Source organism: Ptychodera flava, chromosome 20, assembly GCF_041260155.1.
Source record: "Ptychodera flava strain L36383 chromosome 20, AS_Pfla_20210202, whole genome shotgun sequence".
NCBI classification, from domain to species: domain Eukaryota; kingdom Metazoa; phylum Hemichordata; class Enteropneusta; family Ptychoderidae; genus Ptychodera; species Ptychodera flava.
The window spans coordinates 36536347-36562150 of NC_091947.1; the positions used below are offsets into that span (position 1 = coordinate 36536347).

Sequence of the window (25804 nt, forward strand, 5' to 3'; positions counted from 1 at the left end):
TGGTGTTAATTATTCCATATGGTACGTATAATAAACAAGATATCGCAAGCAGATGCGTAACGTGATGCAAATAATTAGTGTAGTTGAACAAGTTGTTGATTGTGTGAGGTCAAGACGTGTATTACTTTTTGGGTAGGAAATTTGTGCAACTTATGATTAGATTGGTATGCTTGCATTAGTACGGTATCAATGTATAGCTTTGCAAAGTTTAATGAGTTTAATGATCACCACTATCTGACTCAAAAAGGAATAATGTTGTTACTGTGGCAGTGTTTTTTCCAGGACCCATGATTGTGCAAATCCCCCTATCACATTAACATGATACCCCTTGGCGCCATGTCACCCACCTGCATGAGGTGTGAGCTTATGATTTACATAGCACTGCAGTGTTCTCCCCAGCATACAATCAGAGTTGCAGGGCCGCCATTCTGCTCTGACGTCAGCCACTCTGATCAGCCAGGTCCACCATGTCTATATATACCTTGAGCTTTGTGTCTTTTGAGCCAGTTGTGACAGGTGCCAGGTTTACATAAGATTTCCCGAGGAAGGCAAGACAACAGCTTGATATTGCTGTAAATCGCTGAATGTTGTCATCTCGCATATTAGTTGTCGTCTTGTCAGTGTTAATTTGCTGAAACCATGGAAAAAATCATAATTTGTAAAACTTAAATTCACATGATTTATTAATGTGCCCATCAATCAGAATCAGAGAGAGAACCTGGAGAAATTTCTGATGTGGGTGTGTTTTGGGCATGGCTCTGCATGATGAGTGTGTTGGTAAGACTAACAGTCACAATGCATCCTCCGTGATCTGTTTGCCCTTAAATCAAAATCATGCTGAGTGTTTATAGGTACAGCCATACTGTATGGTACAAGCTGCGTGGCGGCCTTTATGTACACCCCCCATCCCCACCCCCCGATGTGGGGACACTGTCGGGGGGGGGGGTACTTGTAGCACGCAGATATCTCAGAGATGCCTGGAGCAATTTCATTCAAACTTGGTACAAGGCTTACTCCTTATGTCATACATATGGACGTTAATTTGTTTGTGATACAATCCAATAGGGCCATTTTGTTACAATTATACGGAGCAATATCTCAGGCACATATCAACCGATTTTATTGTAAGTTGGTACAAGGACATCAACCTTTGTCATACATGGGCAAGTCATTTGTTTCACGGTACGATTCAATGTGGCCGCATGGCGGCCATTTTGTTACGATTTTTTCATGTCCCGAACCATAACTCAGACATGTATCAACCAATTTTATTTAAAGTTGGTACAAGGATATTGACTTATGTCATGTATATGTATATCAATTTGTTTCACGATATGATCCAATATGGCTGCATGGCGGCCATTTTGTTTCGGTTTTTTCATGTCCAGGGCCATAACTCAGGCACATATCAACCTTTTTTATCCAAAATGGTACAAGGACATTGATTTGTGTCATACATATGCACTTCGATATGGTGAGATCAAATACAATGGCTGCGTGGCGGCCTTTATGTTACTAGTTTTTCATGTCTGCAGCCATAATGCAGACATGTATCAACCGATTTTATCCACAGCTGATACAATGACATTGATTTATTGTCATATTATGTAATAGATATGCATTTCAATTGGTTTCACAGTCTGATGCAATATGGCTGCCTGGTGGCCATTTCTTTTTGTTTTTTTGATGTATAGAGCCATAACTGAGACATATTTCCACTGCTAATATCATTCAAAGTTGGTACAAGGACATTGACCTACGTCATACATATGCACATCAATTTGTTTCATGACATGTAGCAGTATCATGTGAATTATTGAATTTTTGTAATTAGGCTGATATGTCAAGAAATACTGCATCAAATTTGACAGATGTTGATCTCATAGTGTTGTAAATACAATTCAATGACACACTCAGCAGTATCGTTTAAATTAATTGCTAATTTGCATTTAGATGATGAACTTTTGTTTTTAAGGTGAATGTCAAGAAGCACTGCATCAAACTTGATAAAATATGGTACCGGCGATAATCTATCAGTGTTGTGATAGGATGCAAAAATGTTTGGCAACATCCTGTCGATTAATTACTAATTGACTCATTTAACCCTTTTCCTGCCAAGTCGGTGAAAATCCGCTCGAAATTTGGTGTAGCCAGAATCTGAGCACTGGTGGCAGTTATCCTGCCAACTCCGTGGAAATCGGGCCGTTTCGATACCCCGTTTCCTGCGGAACGGTACTATGTTGTGCTATCCCCTGTGCGTTTAGGGGTCATCCGAGGACAGGTTTTCTGACAAGGAACGCCTTTTCCCCTCGAAATGGGCTCGCATGGAGTCGATAGACAGGGAAAGGTGCAGAAACCTGTCCGCCAGTCGCCAACACCGGAGGGGGGCTGGTTTTTTTTTACCGCTTTTTAGCGAACTTGACAGGATAGCATGGTGACGTTTTCTGGCAGAGTTGGACTGACTTGGCTGCCTGGCACTATAGAGATTGCTGCCGAACTTGACCAACTCGACAATGCTAATCTAGAAGGCTACCTCTTAAAAACGACTTGGTAGATGGTGCCGATGGTGCGAGACGAAAGTCACTTATTCAGTTGTGCGTGACTGAAAATGAGAACGTATTTTTGACGATGATACCTTTGATACAGTTTTTACATTGGTCCTATGGGTCAACATGCTTATTGCCAGCTTATTCGCGTATTACATAATTTTTCTGTAATTTTGGTGTATATAAAAAATGAATGAAATGATGTTGATCAGACTTCAGAAGTTCACATTGGTTACCATGTTACTGTACCAAAAAGTTTGATAAAAAAAGTAAGTATATACATTAAGAACCAAGGTATTAATGTACCTCTTTAGTCCTACTTTGATGGAATGTTTAAAACCCTTAAGACGCCGTAGACTTTCATGCAATATAGCCTCCCATGCCAAGAACTTTTTGAACCAATAAACTTGACATGTTACACTTCTTTTAGACAGGTACAGTGTGTTTCCTGTGATTGGAAGCCCAGCCAAACCACTATGAATTTCAAAGATCAGGAAATGGAGAAGCTTCGAGAAGTCTTTCTATGTTTGGTTTAGCAAATGGGGGTGGGAAAATGGGCTTAAAATGCACATTTTTGGTTCAAAATGCATTGAAAATGAATAAAAGACTCTAAAAATAGATCTTATAGTCCAAAACCCTGCAAACTTTTACACATTTTAAATGTCATGAAAAGACACATATTTTGGTGAAAATTTTCAGCAGCGGAACTTATGAAATGTAAATAATAAACAAACAAACAATTGTTGATATTTGTCAATAATACAAATACCACATACCCTTCAACACAGTTACAAAAAAGCATATAACACATAGCCCAAGACACAATATTAACCCTTTTCCTGCCAAGTCGGTGAAAATCCGCTTGAAATTCGGTGTAGCCAGAATCTAAGCACTGGTGACCGTTATTCTCCCAACCCGGTGGAAATCGGGCCCTTTTTGGGTACCCCCTTTCCTGCCAAGTCGACGGCACTACGTTTTGCTATCCCCTGTGCGTTTAGGGGTCATCCGAGGAGAGGTTTTCTGACAAGGAACGCCTTTTCCCCTCGAAATGGGTTCGCAGGGAGTCGATAGACAGGGAAAGGTGCAGAAACCTGTCCGCCAGTCCCCCACACCCGAGGGGGGCTGGTTTTTTTTTACCGCTTTTTAGCGGACTTGGCAGGATAGCATGGTGACGTTTTCTGGCGGAGTTGGACGTACTTGGCTGCCTGCACTATAGAGATTGCTGCCGAACTTGACCAACTCGGCAATGCTAATCTAGAAGGCTACCTCTTGCAAACGACTTGGCAGATATGCCGATGGTGCGAGACGAAAGTCACTTATTCAGTTGTGCGTGACTGAAAATGAGAACGTATTTTTGATGGGACGGCTCGACTTGTTCCTCCGATGGAACGGATATGAACGACTCGGAAATACCATTACAAACTGGTGTCCGACGTACTAAGCTGGGCTTCAGCTCTGCAAGTTCAAGCCAGGCAACGTCCTTCACCGCCTTGGCCGTGCCATTCAATGGACGTAGCTTTGGATTTTTTATTTATTCCATCGTCCAAAGTATTGGCTCTGGTTTGCAGGCAAACGTATCCTCTTGCCGACGCATTAGTAACTACGTACGCTGTTTGCGTACAGAGAATTCAAAAGGTGACATAAGGTCAATATGCTACGGGGATACCGCCTGCAGTTAGCAGGGACTGCTTTTGTTATGCAAACCAGCTAGCAGTACAATATGGCTGCCAGGCATGTGGACACGTCGATGGCTAGAACAATGGAAGCATATTGCGTTGCACCCGTGCATCGCAAAAGTGACTGAAGACTTGGGTGTAGTGACTGGTTATCAGTGTCACTGTTAGCTGCAGCCCAAGCCCTGTCGGTACAAACCCGTACCTGACCGAGGACCACTCGATTAAGTCAGTAATGAACGGTAACACTCGTAAGCCAACTCCCAACTGAGCTGGCTGAACTACGTTGAGCTGTGCTTCAATGGCTCAGCCATGTCATTAATACAACGGCAAAAAGGTAGTTTTTATGCTACACTGCCAAGTCATTTAAGGTACGTATTCCAGTGTTCTCCCCAGGATCAAGCAAAAGCGTAGCGGCTAATTTGCATAATCATTTGCATATCATTAATTTATATTTGCATATGGATATAAGCTTGCACATGCACCCACGCATTCATGTACACTCACAACAAAATGCAAATTGGTAACACACAAGTTGCAATTTGAACATCATGGAAACTCTTTATTACACTTAAATAAATCATCACAGTATAGTACAATTGCAATTAAAATAGAAGATTCAAACAGTAACAGCAAGTTCAGATTGAAAGCAAGAAATGGTTCGTCTGATTGGAGTTTCATTAATACATATATTGCTAATAAAATTGTCAAAAATTGCCAACAAAGAGGAAAATTCATAAGTTTAAGCTTTACACAATTCAAATGTAATTGAGTTTTATATCATTTTTGAAAGACGAACGCCGCGAATGTTTCATCGCGGAGATCAATTTCAACCCGCGCCCCCCCCCCCCCCCCCCCCCCCCCCTGTAACTACCACTGCCACTGAACATCGTCGTTCGATTCTTGATTTTAAAAATAACACCAAGATGATCACAAGACATGAACTAAGTACGACTAGAATCACTCGAAAATCAGGTGTAAAATCTTTCAGAGAACGTGTCACTGAGTGGAACCACACGCGACGCCAGGATCGATGTCAACACGTTATAAACACGTCGGCCAACATGGCCGCCGCCATATTGGAATTTATGCAATGTGAACTCGATCGCGATCGTGATCGTACTCGGACAAAAAAAAAGATCATCGTTGTAAAATCATAATCAACCTAACTAGTCAACTGCTTCTTTTGTTTCTTTTGCTGTCCATTTCGTTGATCAAAGCATGGGAATGTGATCAAAGACCCCGCTAGTGCTACACCGCCTAACTCTGTGAGTACTTGTCCTCGATGTATACCGACTAAAGGTCTTTGTTGGTCGTAATAGTCATTTGTAGAATGAAAACTTGTGAACAACCCAGCCGATTCTTCTATTGTTTTAACGTTCCTCTCAACACTTACGGACAAGTTATTGGACGCATACCATACTTCACACCTTCCACTCTTCCACGAGGTTGAAAGTTGCAGTGAGCGCTAATGTGTAGACAATGCATGCAACAGCTGTAGCTACGCAGAGCGCTAGCGTGTGAACTAAAGGATGGCGGGAATATTTTAAAGCGTAGCGGGGAGAATCAAAGCGTAGCGGGGAGAGGCGAAAGCGTAGCGGGACCGCTACGCTAAAATGGCCTGGGGAGAACACTGGTATTCAATTGACCCTACCCTGGGAAAACAGGACAGGTTTGACGGTGCTTCTGCACCCCTAGCACAACCCTCAGGGTCTCTGACTAACAGACGAGTGAGGTGATGTTTGTGCCTAGCAGACGTGCGTAATACTGAAGGAGTTTATTTCCGAAAAAATAAACATGAAACGGCAATAAAATGACGCACTCCCAGGGGCAAACAAAGCCGGTGACCTCAATTTTTTTCTGCAGCAACCCTTGAGCTCCTTCCCCTGTCTACGGGCATGTAGAAATTTCGAAGTCTAACACGTATAAGTACGGCTAAAACTACCCTGAAAATGGACGATTTCTGCCAAAATGCCTGGCAGGATAACATGCAGGAGAGCCAATCTTTTGCAGGCACATATTATGGGGCGGTTTTCTACTGACTTGGGAGAATAACGGACAAGGGCGCTCGGCAGGAAAAGGGTATATTTCGGCAAAAAATTTCTTCATCATTAGTGTTTTTGGCCTAGAAAACCGAACTGACATACTCAAACTTGAGCTTTCAGAGAGGCTGGTCTTTGCGATGCTCCGTGGTGATGCCATTCAAGCTGCTGTTCAACTTCAAAATCACGTTGGGCCGATCAAAAAAAGTTTTCATTTTCTCAGAAATTATCTTAAAAAAATACCAAAATATGTCATTTCTATAAAGAAATGGCCAATAACTTGTCACAAAACGATCGTCTTTAGGATGTACAGCAGGAAAAAGCGTTCAGAATGTCTCTCACTTCGGCGAAGTCAGCGACCAGATCCGATTAGATATTCACGGTAAAAATAGTCGACCCGATTTCCTCGAAAGGTCGCTCAAATTACTGGAAATTGCCGTAGCTACAACAGATGATGTCATTATTTTAGTCCTTATATGGACCTGAAGTGGGTTCAAAGGGTAAGGAATGGATTTATTTGTCAGGTGACCTGTTAAACGCGGGAAATCAAGTTCCAAACTTTGCCTGAGTGAACCTCAGGCCGTGTACAGATATATCCGTGCGTGGCGCTCAGCGTGAGTTGGGCGTGTACGGATGCATGGCGTTTTAAGGGTTAAGCAATAAAGCACACCCAGTGATGGTATTCCACAAGATTTTGACCAGTTCACGACACATATGCACGAGAGATAGTGAGTGCATATATGATGTGAACTGGTCAAAATCGAGTGGTATACCAATGGTGGATGTGATTTATTGCTATTATATCATAACAGTATATTGAAATTCTGGCATGGAACATCAAAAACGGAATTTTGTTCAAGCTGAGAGCTCTTGCGTATGCCAGCCGTGGTATATCGCCAATATACCATGGTTCTTTTTGTGTCTCGACCAATCAGATCGCTGTATTTGCACCATCAATATACTGGTATGATATAATAAATGATATTGTTCACATTCTCACTGAAGTGAGTTGTGTTTTATTCTTACAGGTGGTGTCAGTCTACACAGCCTACATGACAAAATACTCAATCCTATCATGGGATGGTTTGGTGACTATCACAGCTACTGTTTTGTTGACCAGACAGATGGTGCAGTGTATGGCCCAGTTTCCTCATCTGCCATTGATTCTATGTTTGTCTATACAAATGGGTACAAGTTCTATGATGATAAAAAAGTGCAGCTCGGTATTGTTCTTCAGAAGAGGGGTGATAAGTTACTGTACCTGTATGACCTGGGTGATCAGTGGGAACATATTATCAAAGTAGAATCTGTCCTAAGGTAGGTGATGTCTTCTCTTGGAGGTGTTTAGGGTTTATGATTACCATAATATATTATGTATCAGAATGTGAAGTTACCGTACTCGTCCAAGTATAAGCCCCCCGTTGAGCAACACAAAACAGCAGTAAAACTAGGGGAGGGGCTTATACTCGAGCAACCCATGCACAGTAAGTGAGGCTACCCACAATTCCCCTTGGTTTGTTCACTCAGACATTTTTTGCTAAAGGCTTTTTCAATTTCATCAGTTTCTTAAGAATTTTTAACTTATAATTTAAGTTCAGGATTATTCGTCAAAACTATGTTCCAAAATTATTATTATGTTTAAAATTCAAGAGCAAATTGAATGAGAAGTCGATGTTTGGTGGTGCTAAAAATTGCACACTTGTCAAGATAAAGTTATAAGCAACTAAGGTGGTGTCATCATACCACCTGTCAGACAAGCAAATTTCCTTTGTTATTAACATTAAAAAAAATCAATACCCTTTCTTTTGCCAACACAGATGAAACTTATTCCCTTAGTTTCCTTGAGAATATTGTGTATGGCTGTCAAAAATCTATGTCGACAAAATTACAAAATTGCTATCTCCTCCGCGGGAAAGGGATTGATCTTCTCATTATTCACAGTGAGAAATCAGAAAATTATGATTATCAGAACTATGTTGCCAGAATTTGAAATATGGACCGAGTTGTTCTGTGTACCGAAGAAATTTGCTTCAGTTCAGTGAGTGATCTCCGTGTGTACAGATCATGGAGAATTGTGGGTAGCCTCACTTACTGTGCCATGTTATCTGCCATGAACACTTCATTTATGCACGATTTTTGAACACCATTGGGACTTTCTATTACTTTCAAAATCAACTTACACATCAAAGACACTGACTTTTGTAAAGAAAAAATATAGAGACATATTCTCACAATCTTTATGAACTGACATGCCTTGATTACATCACGGTCATAGACCTTGATTACATCGATGCTGATCGACAACTATCAATAAAAGACAGCAAAACTTAGCCAAGATTTCCGAGCTTAACTGACAGTATTTTTATTGCTGTTTCAAATCAAACTGATTACACACAATCTCTTGATACAGAAGTGACATTCTGGTGAAATTTCGGCATCAAAAAAACAAACCTGAAACAAAGATGTCATGTATGCTGCCAATCAACAGCATAGTTTGAACTGGAATGCGTTGACTGCACAGAAATGCAACTCAACTTTTCAGCTGACTCGCAGTGTGTTTGCAAGGTTATATCTGATTGGTCGATTGTCACTATTCACAGCCACTTAGGGAGTCTATTTGTATTGTTTCATTATATTGGTAAGATTCAGCCACCCAATTGGATAACAGCTTCGAAATCGCTGCGAGTCGCCCCCAACTTTTCCGTATCAAATGTTTGCATTTTGTGAAAACGACAACATAGCAGTGAAAATTGGAACATATTGTGCTTCACTAGTTTTAACAAACTTGACCTAACGGGGAAATATGAACTTGGCGGGAAAACGGTGAATTATTATATTGTTATCTACTTCATTCCTCTGTCACAACAGTACACAGTATAATAAATTACTGACAATGCTGTTTGATTTGTACCAACGACGTTAGTTTTCTTATAACTTTTACAGTTCTGTATAAAAGCAATAATGTGAAGTCTCACGATAACTGATTATCATATATTATTAAAAGTACGTTAAAATATTGTAGTATAAATTTCAAAGAAACCATTAAATAACCATAAAAGTCACATTCTGCAGGTACTACAAATGTCTCAGTTTTGGGAAGCAAGTTATGACCAACTGAAGTTGTCATTCTCTGAAAAAAGTTAGCATGTCAATTTCTTTTGTCTTTTCTATTTGGAAAAAATCAATATCCTTTTGTTTCATAAAACAGGTGCAACTAGTCTCCCTACTTTCCATCTCATTATTCTGTATGGCTGAGGACACAATCAGTGGAAATTTTACAAAAATCCTTTCTCTTCTCTCAATCAAGCACAATTTTCTTAATCCTATAAAATGGGAATTGAGAAGAAAGGTGTTTTTAAAGGTACATTTTCAGAATTTTTACAACTAGTCCAGGAATTTGTCTACACATGGGAGACATGGTAGACTTCACAGGGGGATCTGCGTTGGTACAAATCATGATGTATTATAGGAAATCTCCCGTACTGTGCAGTACATTTGTTGTCATTGTATGGACCAGAGAGTAATGAATAATTGCACAGTCAAACATTAGCAACTTCTTTATTCTTCTGTACCCTGTTCAGCATAAAACATGATCTTTGCACAGAGTTTGAAATGGGCATTTTCATCGAAGCTTTCATTGGGTTCTTTGAAGCACTTTCGGTGAAATGTAAATTCTCCTCAGTGACAAGATTACCTGCGCTGATGAAATTTCTGACCTTTTGTCTCATTATTGAACAAGAGGAACACTTTCATCATATTCATGACACTAAAATTCAGAAACAAAAAAACTGTCAAGGTTTAGTATGTTTCTGTTCCTAATATCTAATAATTCTTTCCCCAGAGCTTTACATAAACATATGCAAGTGAATCATAGTACAAACTGTAAACAAAACAAGACCATCTTGAGCATTCTCAGAAATCTTATCATCAGTGATAGAGATTTTACTTTTTGTTTTCAGTGAGGAAGTATCCGATGGTGCATGTAGAGTAACAGATGCTGCAATGAACTGCCCCATTGAAGATTCCTTTGGTCTGGAAGGCAAGGGTAATCCTTACTATCAGGAATTCCTGGATAAACTGCCAAAACAGAAGAAATGGAGAGGTAAGAACCCCACTAAGTGGCTGGAAATAATCAAGTTTGTTATTTGGATGATGCCAGGTAGTTGGCTATATGGTGTAGAAGGGTAGCTTTACTACATCTTGTTTTAGGCAAGATATGATACTGTTTTGTTAAGCCAGGAGTGTGACATTTGTTCAGAATCTGTTGCAGATATTCAAGCAATAAAGCACACCCAGTGACAGTATACCAGGAGATTTTGACCAGTTCACCACATATATGCACCAGGGATATCGAATGCATATATGATGTGAGCTGGTCAAAATCGAGTGGTATATCGTTACTGGGTGTGATTTATTGCTATTAACATACCAGTATATTGAAATTCTAGCATGGAACGTCAAAAAAAGGGATTTTTGCTCTAGTCGAGAGCTCATGCGTGCGCCAGCTGTGGTATATCACGAATATACCACTGTTCTTTTCATGTCTCAACCAATCAGATTGCTGTATTTGTGCCATCAATATACTGGTATGATATATATGCAGTGTATGAGCGCAGAGTTTTGTTTTTGTTGGTAGGAATGTAGTATTTCTAGCATTTGTAAGAGGTAATCAATCAATACATGCCTTAATTGAAACGGAAAATTTTAAACTCTCATCTATTCCAAGATGTTTCAAGGTCTCGTTAAACCATTCTCTTTGTAACAAGAATGAAGAGTCTTCTTCACGGTGCAAAGTTTTGGATCATAAAAACACATTACTTAATATTTACTGAAGTATGACATAGCTTCTACAGCCAGTGTGGCTTTCTGGGCACAAATTAAAATTCGCAATTTTTAGAAAAATGAGATGATGAATCTGGTGAACCTCCAGCTGCTTCAAAATAAATCTGAAAAGTAACAAACCTGAAAAGTATTGCTACAATTGTAGTGTCTACTCCGGAATAAAAAGGACGCGATGCATTCTACAGACTCAGTACGCCCAAATATAATCTCGTGATGCCGGTACAAACAAAACCCACATGTGTACTAACGAGTATGGAAATACACGTACATCTGTGCGCGTTGCGCACATGGCTTTGTTTGTACCGTGGTCGATTCGAATTCCGGGTTTGGCTACAATTGTAGTGTCTACAAAACTATCCCAAGATGCATTCTACCTCAAACAAAAATTACATACAGGGATGAAAGGCATGCTGTACAGAAAAAAATTTACCTCTAATTTTAGAACTTTGAGCGTACCATTATTATGTCTGTCTTTTATCCTCATGTGTTTGTGAAGAGCATGTTTTCAAAAACCTTTGCAGTGAGTAATTTGTTAAGGGCCCTATTGAGGTAAATTTTATCAGGGTTCCTGGGCAATTGTTTGCAGGGTTCCTTTCCAAGTGTACGTCAATGCAATCATATTAGTGGATATTAAAATTGTTAACAACATTCTTTACCGTGACAGGTTCTATGTTCCTTAACCTTGGCAAAAACACTGCCTTTTATTTGATGTCACAAATGTATTTAATTTCCTCTTTGTATTAAATTTTTGTGCATGCAAGGGTATGATTTGGTTTTGTCCATCAAACATAATAAAGTTTTAATGTAACCATTACAGACAAGTAGATTTTCTCTCCATCACACTTCCGTATTAAATGAGCTATTCAGAGTGGCCCTCTCCTGCCCCTATTTTTCAGTGTAGCCCAGCTTAACAAGCTGGCATGGAAAGACACATTTGACTTAGGCTAGCCTAGATTCTTTCCGTCCGCTTGCCTCCGTACCTCCGTCCCCACTACCGTCTAGTCTCGTGAGCAGTATTTCGAGCTGGAGTTGTAAAAACTGCTCATTTGAATGTCAATGGTCACCAACTGAGACCATGATGTCACCAGCGTCCCTTTCAAAGTCAATCACTGAAAATGACCCTCTCATGATTGGCCTATGACTTGGTTGGGCAGAGCTGCAGTGTCAACACAATTAACATATTTGACGTCATATTAATTAGCTCTGCCCAACCAAGTCATAGGCCAATCATGAGAGGGTCATTTTCAGTGATTGACTTTGAAAGGGACGCTGGTGACGTCATGGTCTCAGTTGGTGACCATTGACATTCAAGTGAGCAGTTTTTACAACTCCAGCTCGAAATACTGCTCACGAGACTAGACGGAAGTGGGGACGGAGGTACGGAGGCAAGCGGACGGAAAGAATCTAGGCTAACTTAGGCTGGCATAGTCAGACTGCTGGACACATCAGTTTAGGTATCAGAGTAAAAGCTATGTAGCAAACGTAGGGCATCTGTTTGGGAAGTTAGTTATCAAGTTGACGTCCATACCTCATGGTTGAGAACTCCAATCATCCAGTTTGATGTTTAACCCTTCCTCATCCTGCCAAGTCCATATGTCATGTGCACTATCAGGTCAAGTTGGTTAAAACCAGTTAAATGTATATGATACATGTAGGCGTAAGATGTCCTGCATGTAGCATTTATCAAAGACTTGAATGTTTGACAGCCCTTGAAAACCAAAAAACTATATACCGGGGTAGATGATCTTTACACACTAGACCTGTTGTAAGGTACCATGTCAAGTAGATGAAAACATATATAGGTTTTGACTCAATACAACTTTGTACCAGCTTCGTAGATATGAAAGTGATAGGCCTGACCAACGTAAAGTTGGCGTCATCCTCATCCTCATCCTCAGCCTCAGGTGACCTTTCTAGCTGACGCTGAAAATGACGCTGCTCAGCGTCAGCTTCAGCGTCGTATCTGAAGATTGCTGAAGTTGCGCTACCCGATGACAGATAAATGATAAAATTCGCCCAAAACTTAAGAAAATAACAACTCCATTCTTTCTCAACTTTCTTTTGAATCGTAAAACTGGTTCGCAGGTAATATTTTATCGTTCGAATATCTCATACAGACAAGTTTTTTGGAAATAATCGTAATTTTCAGTCCATGGATGCGTGGATGTGTTTGTTGGTATCCTCTCAACTCTTGCGTTAAGATTTTCCAAAAAATTTGTGCAAAAAAGTATACGTGGTCCGAAATGTGTAAAAATCGCCACCATGAGAGGCGATATGAAAGCCCTAATTATTCAGAGGACATATAAAACAATTAACTGGCATAACTATGACTTGAGGCCAGAAAAGTCAACGTGTTAAACATACAACCTTTGAACTTTAAGGAAATTTAGGGCTAAGAATGTTGCGTTGTAACTACATTGTGAGAAACGGATTTTAAGAGGAGAGGTTACTAAATATTATGAAATACATACTCCACTGTGTTTTGATTAACATTTACAGTGATATGAAACTTGGAGCACATTTTTAAAGTCGTTTTTACACTTATCATTCCATCAGACACATTCGGGAATAATCAGATCTGACGCCGGTGAAGCTGACGCTGTAGCGTCATCCTCATCCTCATTTTCGCGTGACCTCTGAGGCTGAGGATTAGGATGAGTATGACGCCAACTTTACGTTGGTATAGGCCTGGCAGAATTAGAGTAATTGATTAGTCGGTGTCCGGGGGGACTTACAGGTTTGGTCATGTCCGTGCGTCCGTCCGTGTGTGCGTGCGTCTGTGCGTCCGTCCGTTCACGCAGATATTTCAGAGACGCCTGGAGCGATTTTGTTCAAACTTGTTCAAGGATAGTACCCTACCTCATACAGATGCACGTGGATTTGTTTCACAATGTGATCAAATTTGGCCGTGTTAGAGGACTTTTTAGTTTTCACCTCCATAGACCCCCATGTATAAGGCAGTCCATAGACTCCCATGTATAAGCACAGGCGACCCATAAAGTATTACTGAGATTTTCACACTGTTTTCTCTATCATTTTCTCTCCTTTCTTCATGCTCTGACTGATCGGAGTAATCATATACAATCAGAGTATGAGTAATCATATAACCTAACCTAGCCTCTGCGACTCTTTGTTTATTTTACACTCCATTACATGGCCGTATATCTCTCATACACACATGCTGTAATTAATTAGTCAACACAACTAATTATGCTAATCCGTTGACTTATCAGAGGTTGGTCAACATTGGAAAGATAGTGATGTTAATGAAAAAGGTACCATTCCTATCTTTCGCGATGTTGACCAACCCGTAAAATCCCTGATAAGTCCACGGATTAGCATAATTAGTTGTGTTGACTAATTAATTACAGCATGTGTGTATGAGAGATATACGTCCTTGTAATGGAGTGTAAAATAAATAAAGAGTCACAGAGGCTAGGTTAGGTTATATAAACCACTTATTTTATTTATTCCGATCATTCAGAGCATGAAGAAAGAAGAGAAAATGATAGAGAAAACTGTGTGAAAAACTCAGTAATACTTAATGGGTCGCCTGTGGTATAAGGCAGTCCATAGACTCCCATGTATAAGGCCAAGAAAAATAAAAATTTAGTTTCTCATCGTATTCATATTGCAAAAAGGATGCAGTGACACAGTTTTTAGTGCCCACAGATAAAGTCGAGGGGGCTTATAGATTGGGTCATGTCCGTCCGTGAGTCCATCCGTGAGTCCATCCGTTCACGCAGATATCTCAGACACTTTGACAAAAATGTCACGTGACCTTGGTGACCTTTGACCTCAAATATACATATATGTCACCAGCGTAAAGTTGGCGTCATCCTCATCCTCATCCTCAGCCTCAGGTGACCTTTCTAGCTGACGCTGAAAATGACGCTACTCAGCGTCAGCTTCAGCGTCGTATCCGAAGATTGCCGAAGTTACGCTACCTGATGACGGATAAATGATAAAATTCGCCCAAAACTTAAGAAAATAACAACTCCATTCTTTCTCAACTTTCTTTTGAATCGTAAAACTGGTTTGCAGGTAATATTTTATCGTTAGAATATTTCATACAGACTAGGTTTTTGGAAATGTTCGTAATTTTCAGTCCATGGATCCGTGGATGTGTTTGTTGGTATCCTCTCAACTCTTGCGTTAAGATTTTCCAAAAATTGGTGTAAAAAAGTATACGTGGTCTGAAATGTGTAAAAATCGCCACCATGAGAGGCGATACGAAAGTCCTAATTATTCAGAGGACATATAAAACAATTAACTGTTATAACTATGACTTGAGGCCTGAAAAGTCAACGTATCAAACGTACAACCTTTGAACTTTAAGGAAATTAAGGGCTAAGAATGTTGCGTTATAACTACAACGTGAGAAACGGATATTGAGAGGAGAGGTAACTAAATATTATGAAATGCAAATCCCACTGTGTTTTGATTAACATTTACAGTGATATGAAACTTGGAGCACATTTTTAAAGTCGTTTTTACATTTATCATTCCATCAGACGCATTCGGGAATAATCGGATCTGACGCCGGTGAAGCTGACGCTGTAGCGTCATCCTCATCCTCATTTTCGCGTGACCCCTGAGGCTGAGGATGAGGATGAGGATGACGCCAACTTTACGTTGGTGATATGTCTATAACTCAGTAACCATAAGTGCTAAACCTTTCATATATGGTATGATGGGACACCCTATGACGCCACATATTGTACCTCATTAATTATGTGCATATCTAATTTTGAGCGAGCCAAATGACCTAGAGGTCTGATTTTTGGTATATATGGATAACTTCGCAATACAATTTTTTGACAAAGTGTCACGTGACCTTTGACCTCAAATACACATATTTGTCCATAACTCAGTAACCACAAGTGCTACACCTTCATATTTGATATGATGGGACACATTATGATGCCACATGTTGTTCCTCATTATTTATGTGCATATCTAATTTTGAGTGAGCCAATAGAGCTAGAGGTCTGATTTTTAGCTACTATAGACTATAGTCTATAGAAGCTATTGGGATGGGTATCCGTCCGGCGTCCGTCGTCAGTCTGTATGTATGTATGTATGTATGTATGTATGTATGTATGTATGTATGTCCGTTTGTGAGGCGTCCGTCCACTCAAATATCTTGAGAACTGCAGTACTTACTGATTTGATATTTGTTGTGCAGATGAAAAATATGATTTTGAGAAACTATTTTTTTTAATTTTTTGATATTGTTGAAAATAGGCAAATTAATGCCAAAAAAGGTGTTTTTAGTCCCCACGGACACCATCCGGGGGACTTATAGTTTGGTCATGTCCGTGCGTGTGTGTGTGCGTGCGTGCGTCCGTCCGTGCGTCCGTCCGTCCGTTCACGCAGATATCTCAGAGATGCCTCGAGCGATTTCATTCAAACTTGGTACAAGGATTACTTCATATGTCATACAGATGCACGTCAATTTGTTTTTTGATACGATCCAATATGGCTGCCAGGCGGCCATTTTATTATGATTTTTTCATGTACAGAGCCATAACTCAGACATGTTTCAACTGATTTTATTCAAAGCTGGTACAAGGACATTGACCAATGTCATAGATATGCACATCAATTTGTTTTGTGATACGATCCAATATGGCCGCCAGGTGGCCATTTTGTTACGATTTTTTCATGTACAGAGCCATAATTCAGGCATATCTCAACCGATTTTATTCAAACTTTGTACAAGGACATTGACCTATGTCATACATATTCACATCGATTTATTTTGTGATACGATTCAATATGGCCGCCAGGCGGCCATTTTATTACGATTTTTTCATGTACAGAGCCATTACTCAGGCATGTTTCAACTGATTTTATTCAAAGTTGGTACAAGGACATTGACCAATGTCATAGATATGCACGTCAATTTTTCATGTGATACGATCCAATATGGCTGCCGTGCGGCCATTTTGTTACGATTTTTTCATGTACAGAGCCATAACTCAGGCATATCTCAACGGATTTTATTCAAACTTGGTACAAGGACATTGACGTATGTCATACATATGCACATCGATTTGTTTTGTGATATGATCCAATATGGCCGACATGTGGCCATTTTATTACGATTTTTTCATGTCCTGAACTACAACTCAGACATGTATCAAGCGAATTTATTCAAAAGTATTTTTATCACAGACCTAAAGAAGAGGACTCTATCCTCTCTGAGGACATGTAATCAAAGTACCCATTAACAAGTGGGGACTGTGTCATCAACGATGACTTGTTGGTAAAAAATCTTCTTCTTCATAACCGCTGGTCAGACAGCTTTGTTATTCAGTATACAATTCTCTAGGGATAACCCAACCTAGATTTGTTCAAATTGTGATGAAATATGCAAATGTGTATTTTTAAGGAATTTTTTTGTCATTTTTGGTCAAAATTTGACTTACATTGTATGTAATTCTTGTACTGTATAAACCCTATCAATTCACTCAGAAAAAAATAATTAATATGATTTTAAATAATTGAATTAATTAGGAAATCATCAAAGCCAAAATAATTTTAGTGTGGAATTATCAGAAAGTTCAACTTTTTTTGACAGTTCATAGTGAAATGTTTACCATCTTGGAGGATTAAAACATGTAAAGGCAACTTTCCTGAATCTCAACTTTGATATATTCTGAACCACCATTTATGTTATCTAAAAGAAATTGCTCATAATAGTTTGTCATGATAGGGTGGTCAAATAATAGAGATAGAGAAAGTTCTAATTTCCATTTATGGTTGACTTGGTAAGGATAAAATAAGATTACTTTTTGAGGAAAAAAATAGAGTGGTCAATTAAAAGAGTGGTCAAAGTGATAGGGTTTTTATGGTAAAGCTGGGCTGTAAGACCCTCATGTGCTATTTATAGCAATTATGCAATCTGTGTAAACAGTACAATGAGAGTGTAACATGATTCCTTATAATGCTTTTGATGACCTTGAACTTCTTAAATTACAAACATTTGTCTCTTCAGTGTGCTTTCTCTGAGTACTACAGTCTCAACTTATTCAACAGAACTTACCTACAATGTTAATTTGAAAGTTAAAATGTGCTTGGTTAATAGGATGAAATACTAATATTAAAAGATAACCAGCTCAAGATTCTTTATAACCTGACAGATATGCTGTTTTATTATGACGTAAATCTTGATTTAAGCAAGTCTTGTTTACTTTAATTAGAATGTAATTAACTCTCGTTTAATATAGTCTGATGAAATATGCAAATCTGTATTTTTACGGAATTTTTTTCCATTTTTGGTCAGGCCATCCTGAAATGAGCTATCAAAGATATCCACCTTCTTCATCAATACATGTGTCACAAAAGGTTATTCTCTACATAACACAGCAGAGCTCTGTCAACTGTTGAGTCGCTTGTTTTTTCAAAACCGCTGGTCAGACAGCTTTAATATTTGGTTTACATGTCCCTAGGATGACCTTAGTAAGATAACTTCATACAGTCAGGAAATACTAATTTTGTATCCATGTCTATAGTAGCTTCAGGGACTTTGGCCCTATGTTTATTATGTAGGGATAACTTAGCAATACAATTTTTTTGACAAAATGTCACGTGACCTCAATGACCTTTGACCTCAAATATACATATTTGTCCATAACTCAGTAACCACAAGTGCTACACCCTTCATATATGGTATGATTGGACACCTTATGACGCCACATATTGTACCTCATTAATTATGTGCATATCTAATTTTGAGCAAGCCAATAGAGCTAGATATATGATTTTTGGTATATAGGGATAACTTATCAAGACAATATTTTTTACAAAATGTCACGTGACCTCAGTGACCTTTGACCTCAAATGTACATATTTGTCCATAACTCAGTAACCACAAGTGCTACACCCTCCATATTTGGTATGATGGGACACCTTATGACGCCACATATTGTACCTCATTAATTATGTGCATATCTAGTTTTGAGCGAGCCAATAGAGCTTGATGTATGATTTTTGGTATATAGGGATAACTTATCAAGACAATATTCTTTACAAAATATCACGTGACCTCGGTGACCTTTGACCTCAAATATACATATTTGTCCATAACGCAGTAACCACAAGTGCTACACCCTTCATATTTGGTATGATGGGACACCTTATGACGCCACATATTGTACCTCATTAATTATGTGCATATCTAGTTTTGAGCGAGCCAATAGAGCTAGATGTATGATTTTTGGTATATAGGGATAGACTATAGGATAGAAATTGTTTGACAAAATGTCATGTGACCTCGATAACCTTTTACCTAAAATACACGATTATGTCAATAAATAAGTAACCACAAGTGCTATGTCCTTTATATTTAGTAGGATGGGAGACCTTATGACAACACATGCTTTACCTCATTAATTATGCACATATATAATTGTGGGCAAGCCAATAGAGCTTGAGGTCTGAATTTTTGCATATATGGATTAATTAGCAATACAATTTTTTTTCAAAATGTCACGTGACCTTGATGACCTTTGACCTTGATTATGCATATATATGCATAACTCAGTAACCACAAGTTCTTTACGCTTCAATTTTGATAGGATTATAGACCTTAAGATGTCACATCTTGTACCTCATTTATTATGCGCATATGTGTTTCTTGGCTGGGCAATACAGCTAGAAGTCTGATCTTTTTTCCCGATTTAGAACCATAACTTAGACATGCCTCTTGTTTCAAATTGGGAACAATGACATAGACCTATGTGTCCATAGATCTGAACATATACACTCCAGTGATACTTCTTAATGACCACATTTCCCTGCCCCATCAAGACTAATACTCCTATTTCAAGTGGGGACTATGTCATTGTCAATGACTTGATTCTTTTTGTAATACACCTCATCTGACTCCCCGTTATAATGCTTTAGTTCACAGTCATGTTTTACGCACCATCTTGGATCTTAAACATGAAAAGAGCCAGTTATTGATGAACAGTTTTTAAACATGTTACCAGTTAAGAGTTTTTAACAACTGTTGACAGGCTATGATTGAAAGCACCACTGTGTATGCACATGTTCTAGGACACGTAAGGAAGAATCATGTAACACCTGGACCATTTGTTTTCCCCAAGGCTTGAAAGTTGTCCTAAAATGGTCCATTTCCTTCTGCCTACAGCCTCTTGAAGCAAACTGTTTTGGGTGACTCTCAGGCCCCCAGCCAACAATGTGTGCTGTTACCCTCACAGCCAGTCAATATGTGTATACCAACACACTTGGTACGTTCACATTGACACATTGGTGCCAATGTCACTTATGTTTGACTTGTCTGATCACCAACATAGGTCCATTGAATTCTATCCATGTATACCAGTATTTAAATTGTATTTTCCATCTGAATTGAAATATCTTCCTTTCGACCCCAGGACGGTATGACTCCAATTTATCAATATGGGCAAGAGGCAAACTCAGGGAGATGGCCAAAGCCTTCAATGTGTCTGACCCTGTATTTGATCCATTTGAGTGTAATCTGGCAAGCATACAGGAAAAGCTGAAAGAGGTCCTGAGTAACAGCATCAGAAACATGAGTGAACCAAAAGGCAAAAGTAAAGATGTTGGTGTTGCCCTTTGCTGCTACTGTGGTAATCCAAATAATTTGCATCTATGTTCAGGTAAGATTAATGCCCTTGAAAACATTCGTCTCTCAACCCATATTTTACATCAGTTCAAATTTGTGCAAAATGTTGCACTTTAACATAGTAACAGGAAGTTACAGGACTGTGGGTGCACAATAGAGGGATTACTGATGATGCAACCATTTGCATACACTTGGCAGAAATTTTTGAAATCTCATAGTATCGCTGTGACTGTATGATAAATTTGAATAATCATGATTGGCACTTTCGTGACATATGCACAGAGGGTTCAAATGGTCGTACAGAGAACACATTTTGAAACATGTGTTCTCTGACAAAAAATGGAACATTTTTTGTTTATTTTCGACTCAAGTTGCTATATATTCACAAACATCATATGCAAGATCCAATGACAATGAAGGCCTGAAACATGGCAAAATTATGGGATTCTGGGACCAAACACGGCACATCCAATCAGTAGTGTGGATATTTTTACATTTGCATCTATAGATTTACAATAAGGGCTTTTATAAGGGAAGTTCCTATTTAAATATTATTAAGGCTGCTGAAAGCAGAGATACTGTAAATATGATTTTTATAGACTTTGCCAGTGCAACATACCACAGTCCATGCCAGATATGTGTAGAATAGGTAACAATATATGCATGTTTTGGCTCAGTGGGGCATGTATCTGATTTGGTAGATGGAGGAGTGACAGGCCTTGCAGGATACGGGATGTACTGTCCATGTATGTGTTCCTATATACCATATGCTTTTAATTCAAATTATTTAGTCATCGTAATTAGTTTCATGATTGAACTTAAGGTGCAACTCTGACTATGTAGTCAGACAGATAATCAGTAGTGCAGCCATCTTCTGTAAACACGATAATATTGGGAGAATCATATTACAGTGTGTCAGTAAGATTTATGTATGAGAGACAATTGATGAGTTTTTTAGCTCATATTTGGTATTTATATAAATACCAAAAAAGAGCTTATATGGTGAGTCAATGGCGTCTGTATGTCTGTATGTTTGTGGGTATGTATGTGCGGATGTATGTCCTTCACACGCAAAGGCTCCCATACCGCCAAAGCTACCATCTCTGTATTTGGTGTACAGGTAGATGCAGGGGTTGAGATGTGACGTTGTTCAAATGAACATGTCAGTTTCAAAAACATGCAAATGAGGAAAGAAAAGGTGGAAATACTGCAAATGTGCAGGAGAGGTGGCAGTAACTGAAGCAGCCCACACATCTGAGTAAGAGATTTTTGACCTTTAACCTATTTGTATGCAGAGTACCTATTATATGTGGGAGCGGTGGCAGTAACCTAAACAGCTAATTAGTCATTTCCTGCTATTGTTTATGAACTGTGACATATTAACAGACCTGCTCAAACCATAGACAGTAGAGGGGGGAAGACTGTCTATGCTCAAACTAAGAGGGACTAGCTGTTTCTGCTATGCATGTTGCTAAAGTTGACCTCCACTACCTAAAGTTTCAGACCTTATTTACTTTTGTCATTCTTGTTTGTCTGGTTTAAATATTTCTTGTTGTTTTTGTGGTTGTACTGTGCAGAAATCATTGTCATAACATCAACGTAGAATTTTCCTGCACTGAACAGATAGAAACAACACTTGTTGTTGATCTTTGGTATGTACCAATTCTGATCAAATTTGAGCGACACCGTATAATTGCGGTATTTTTGTTACATTAAGCATTGTACTCACCCAAGAATATCAAGAAACTCTTGATTTACTCCTCAATTTTTGTTTTCAAGGTTGTCGTATGACATTCTACTGTTGTCGTGATTGCCAACGTGAACACTGGAATGCAACTCATAGAAGCAACTGTTCCAAACTTGCAGATGAACATGACTTTTTGAAAGCAGTCAAGAAGTAGGACCCAACCATCAGTTACCTATTTACATTGACTATGATTTCTTGAACATGAACACCTGTGGGCAACCTTATTATGTATGATACCACTGATATATGCCATGTGTTAGGTAGTTGTTCACAAATTTTCAATTTTTGATATGAGTGGTGAACAACCGTAGCACTTCATAATGGGTATCAGTTAGAAGCAAGTTGTTGTTTTTACTGTTGTTTGGTCGTTGAACAATAGCTATAACTTTGAAAAATATTTCCTAGGTCTGTTGCGGGAAAAAAGTATGTTTATGTTTTGAAATACAAAATATTAGCATTCCAAACATGACACCATTTGTACAACATGGCACCTTTTGTACACTTTGCCATGATATAATAGTTGAAAAGAGGATTCTAGTTCAAACTGAACTTCAGTTTTCAATAACTATCCACATTACAAGCATTAAGGCAATTTTTACAAACTGAATATTTGGTATTTTGACATGAGTTTGGGCCAAGAATACAAAATTCTGCTGTAGAACACTAGAAACAACAAAATTATGGGAAATTTATAGATCAATAGTTACAGCTAATACAGCTTCTAATGAAAGTTTCAGTGAAACCTTAATACCAACCACAAATGGTTAATTGTCTAAAACTATTCTCAGCAGTTTTGTATGATAACACAAAATCTTACATCTAGTATCATGCACTATAGGTTCCTGTCAAATCCATAAAATGCTCATTTGACTGTGAAAAGATGACAGTGTAGAAAAATAGAGTAACTTGCATCCATACATGACTCATTCAGACAGAGCTACATAGCATACATGACTCATTCAGGCAGAGCTACATAGCATACATGACTCATTCAGACAGAGCTACATAGCATACATGACTCATTCAGACAGAGCTACATAGCATACATGACTCATTCAGACAGAGCTACATAGCATACATGACTCATTCAGGCAGAGCTACATAGCATACATGACTCATTCAGACAGAGCTACATAGCATACATGACTCATTCAGGCAGAGCTACATAGCATACATGACTCATTCAGACAGAGCTACATAGCATACATGACTCATTCAGGCAGAGCTACATAGCATAGGTATGATCAGTGTCCAGGAGAATGATACAATAGCAGTAAACCACCTCAGAAACAGTATACCACATGATTTTGACCCGCTTACTCCATATAATTGCACTTCCTATTGCTCATGGATTGATGTCATGAACTAGTCAAAATCTTGTGGTATACTATGGCTTGGTGTGCTTTATTGCTTAAAAAGCACATAACAATGAAGTCAGTGCAATGGCATTTGTAGCCTATTACTAGAGGGACTAATTGCGTGATTGATTACAAGTGGACACCAGATGTTATTTTGTAGACTTTGGTCCTTTCACAATCATGGCTTTGACAGAAACCTGATGCAAGATACTAGACATGAAAGTTTTTGTGTTATCATACCAACACTGCATAATGGTTCTAGACAAATTGGTAACAGTAATAGATGTTTGTTTTCATTGAATACGTTGACCAGTCTCTTGTTGATCAAACAAAATGTTTAAATAATTCCATGAATCAAAAGCCACCAAGGTAGAGACATCTTTGCCAGTCCTTGATAGTGTTTCATATTGAGATTGTTTTCCTGTTTGTTGATTCAAATGTCGACATGTGGATTGAACAAATAACAGTCAACATTTTAATGTTATGAATTTGTCTCTCAGATACATTGGACATTCATTTTACAGAAACATTGGACTCTGAAATGCCAACCATTACTGTTTCTTCAGCATGAAAAGCGTCTTGCAAGATAAATAGATATGATCAGTATTCTTTGTGATTTTGCAAGAGGGATCAGTCTTCCTGTCTCAACATTGTTCGAACATATCCTCGCAATTTACCAATATGAAATATTTCTGACCAGTTCAAACTAATCACTGCCAACAAAACAAGTGTTTTTACTATGACAACAAATGTTTCTGACCAGTTCAAACTAGACACTGCCAACAAAACAAGTGTTTTTACCATTCCAACAAATGTTTCTGACAAGTTGAAACTAGACACTGCCAATGAGTGTTTTTTACTGTGCCAACAGGTGAAGCAGTTCAATGTTTATGTTGAAGATTTGCAGTGGTTCAGTATTTAGAGTTCTAAGAAAGATTTAGAATACAAAACTAGAAAGTAAGAGCAGAAGAAGTTAGAGTTCTGTTTACGTAGAATTTTTGTTACTGTTGTGTGTATGATATTTAAGGTAGATAGATGGTAAACATTTAGAATCATTTGTTAATAAACTGTTACATTTCCTGAGATTTTCTTACATAAATACAAGTATTACCAGTAAGATCCTGAAATTTGATTGGAATATGATCATTTGAATTTTTCATGATGATAGTGTTAATGACATATTGCCAACAAAAAATACTTTTGTCAAACAGCAGTAAAACACTAATAGGAGTTTATGCCCATCATACAGCAGAGAACGTGTCCAAGCTGGTTTGCATAATATGATGAACGCAACTATTAGAATCATATTAAATGAGTTCTGTTTGCAGTGAGAGGAGAATGGGCAGACAGCTGATAAAACTAAGGAATTGTATTTTACATATGTTATGTTTAGTGATAGGCAAAGCTATGGAAGATTCATCGTTTAAAGTTTTTAAAGCGCATTTTCTGGTGAACCAAGTGTTTGTTCAGTGGTTCCATGTTGTCTCCTCCTGTTGCATTAGTTTTTCAAGTTTTATCAAATTTTATCTGTGAACATTGCATTCAAAGCATAGTACCTCTGTATCATCAGTTCTGTACAGTTTTGCAGTAGGGCATTTTATATCATACTTGCCAATAACACCTCCCCATCCTTTGGTCAACAGGAGTTTTGTATTTGGATTTGATCCAGGCATTCTACCTCTGTAATTTCATTATCATGTTCTTACACTTGACTTTCAAACTTAACCACTTCAGAGTTCTGATAGTTTTACATCAGGGTGTTAACATGTATGATAAAAATTGAAATCATCTACTTTGTTCTATATATTGTATCAGGTATGTTAACCTTTTGTTTTGTTTTACATATCATTCTGTAGTTTTGCACTGAATCCTTCAAGCATGTTACTCATGTAATATAAGGCTTACAAGTAAAGTGTTGACATTCCAAGAACATGGTGATCCAAGCCTTTTGTTAAGTCAGACTTGTGTAAAACTTGT

At 38.5% G+C, this 25804-nt stretch overlaps 1 protein-coding gene across 1 annotated transcript in view; it reads left to right on the forward strand.

The window, feature by feature from the left end:
- LOC139120848 (uncharacterized) overlaps window positions 1–25757 on the forward strand; it is a 33235-nt gene extending 7478 nt beyond the window's left edge. Inside the window, exons 2-5 of the mRNA XM_070685443.1 lie at window positions 7290–7578; window positions 10221–10363; window positions 20511–20756; window positions 22502–25757. Of these exons, the coding sequence (XP_070541544.1) occupies window positions 7290–7578; window positions 10221–10363; window positions 20511–20756; window positions 22502–22623 (800 nt within the window). The 3' untranslated portion in view covers window positions 22624–25757. The remainder of the gene's footprint in view (window positions 1–7289; window positions 7579–10220; window positions 10364–20510; window positions 20757–22501) is intronic.
- Window positions 25758–25804: the final 47 nt, after the last annotated feature.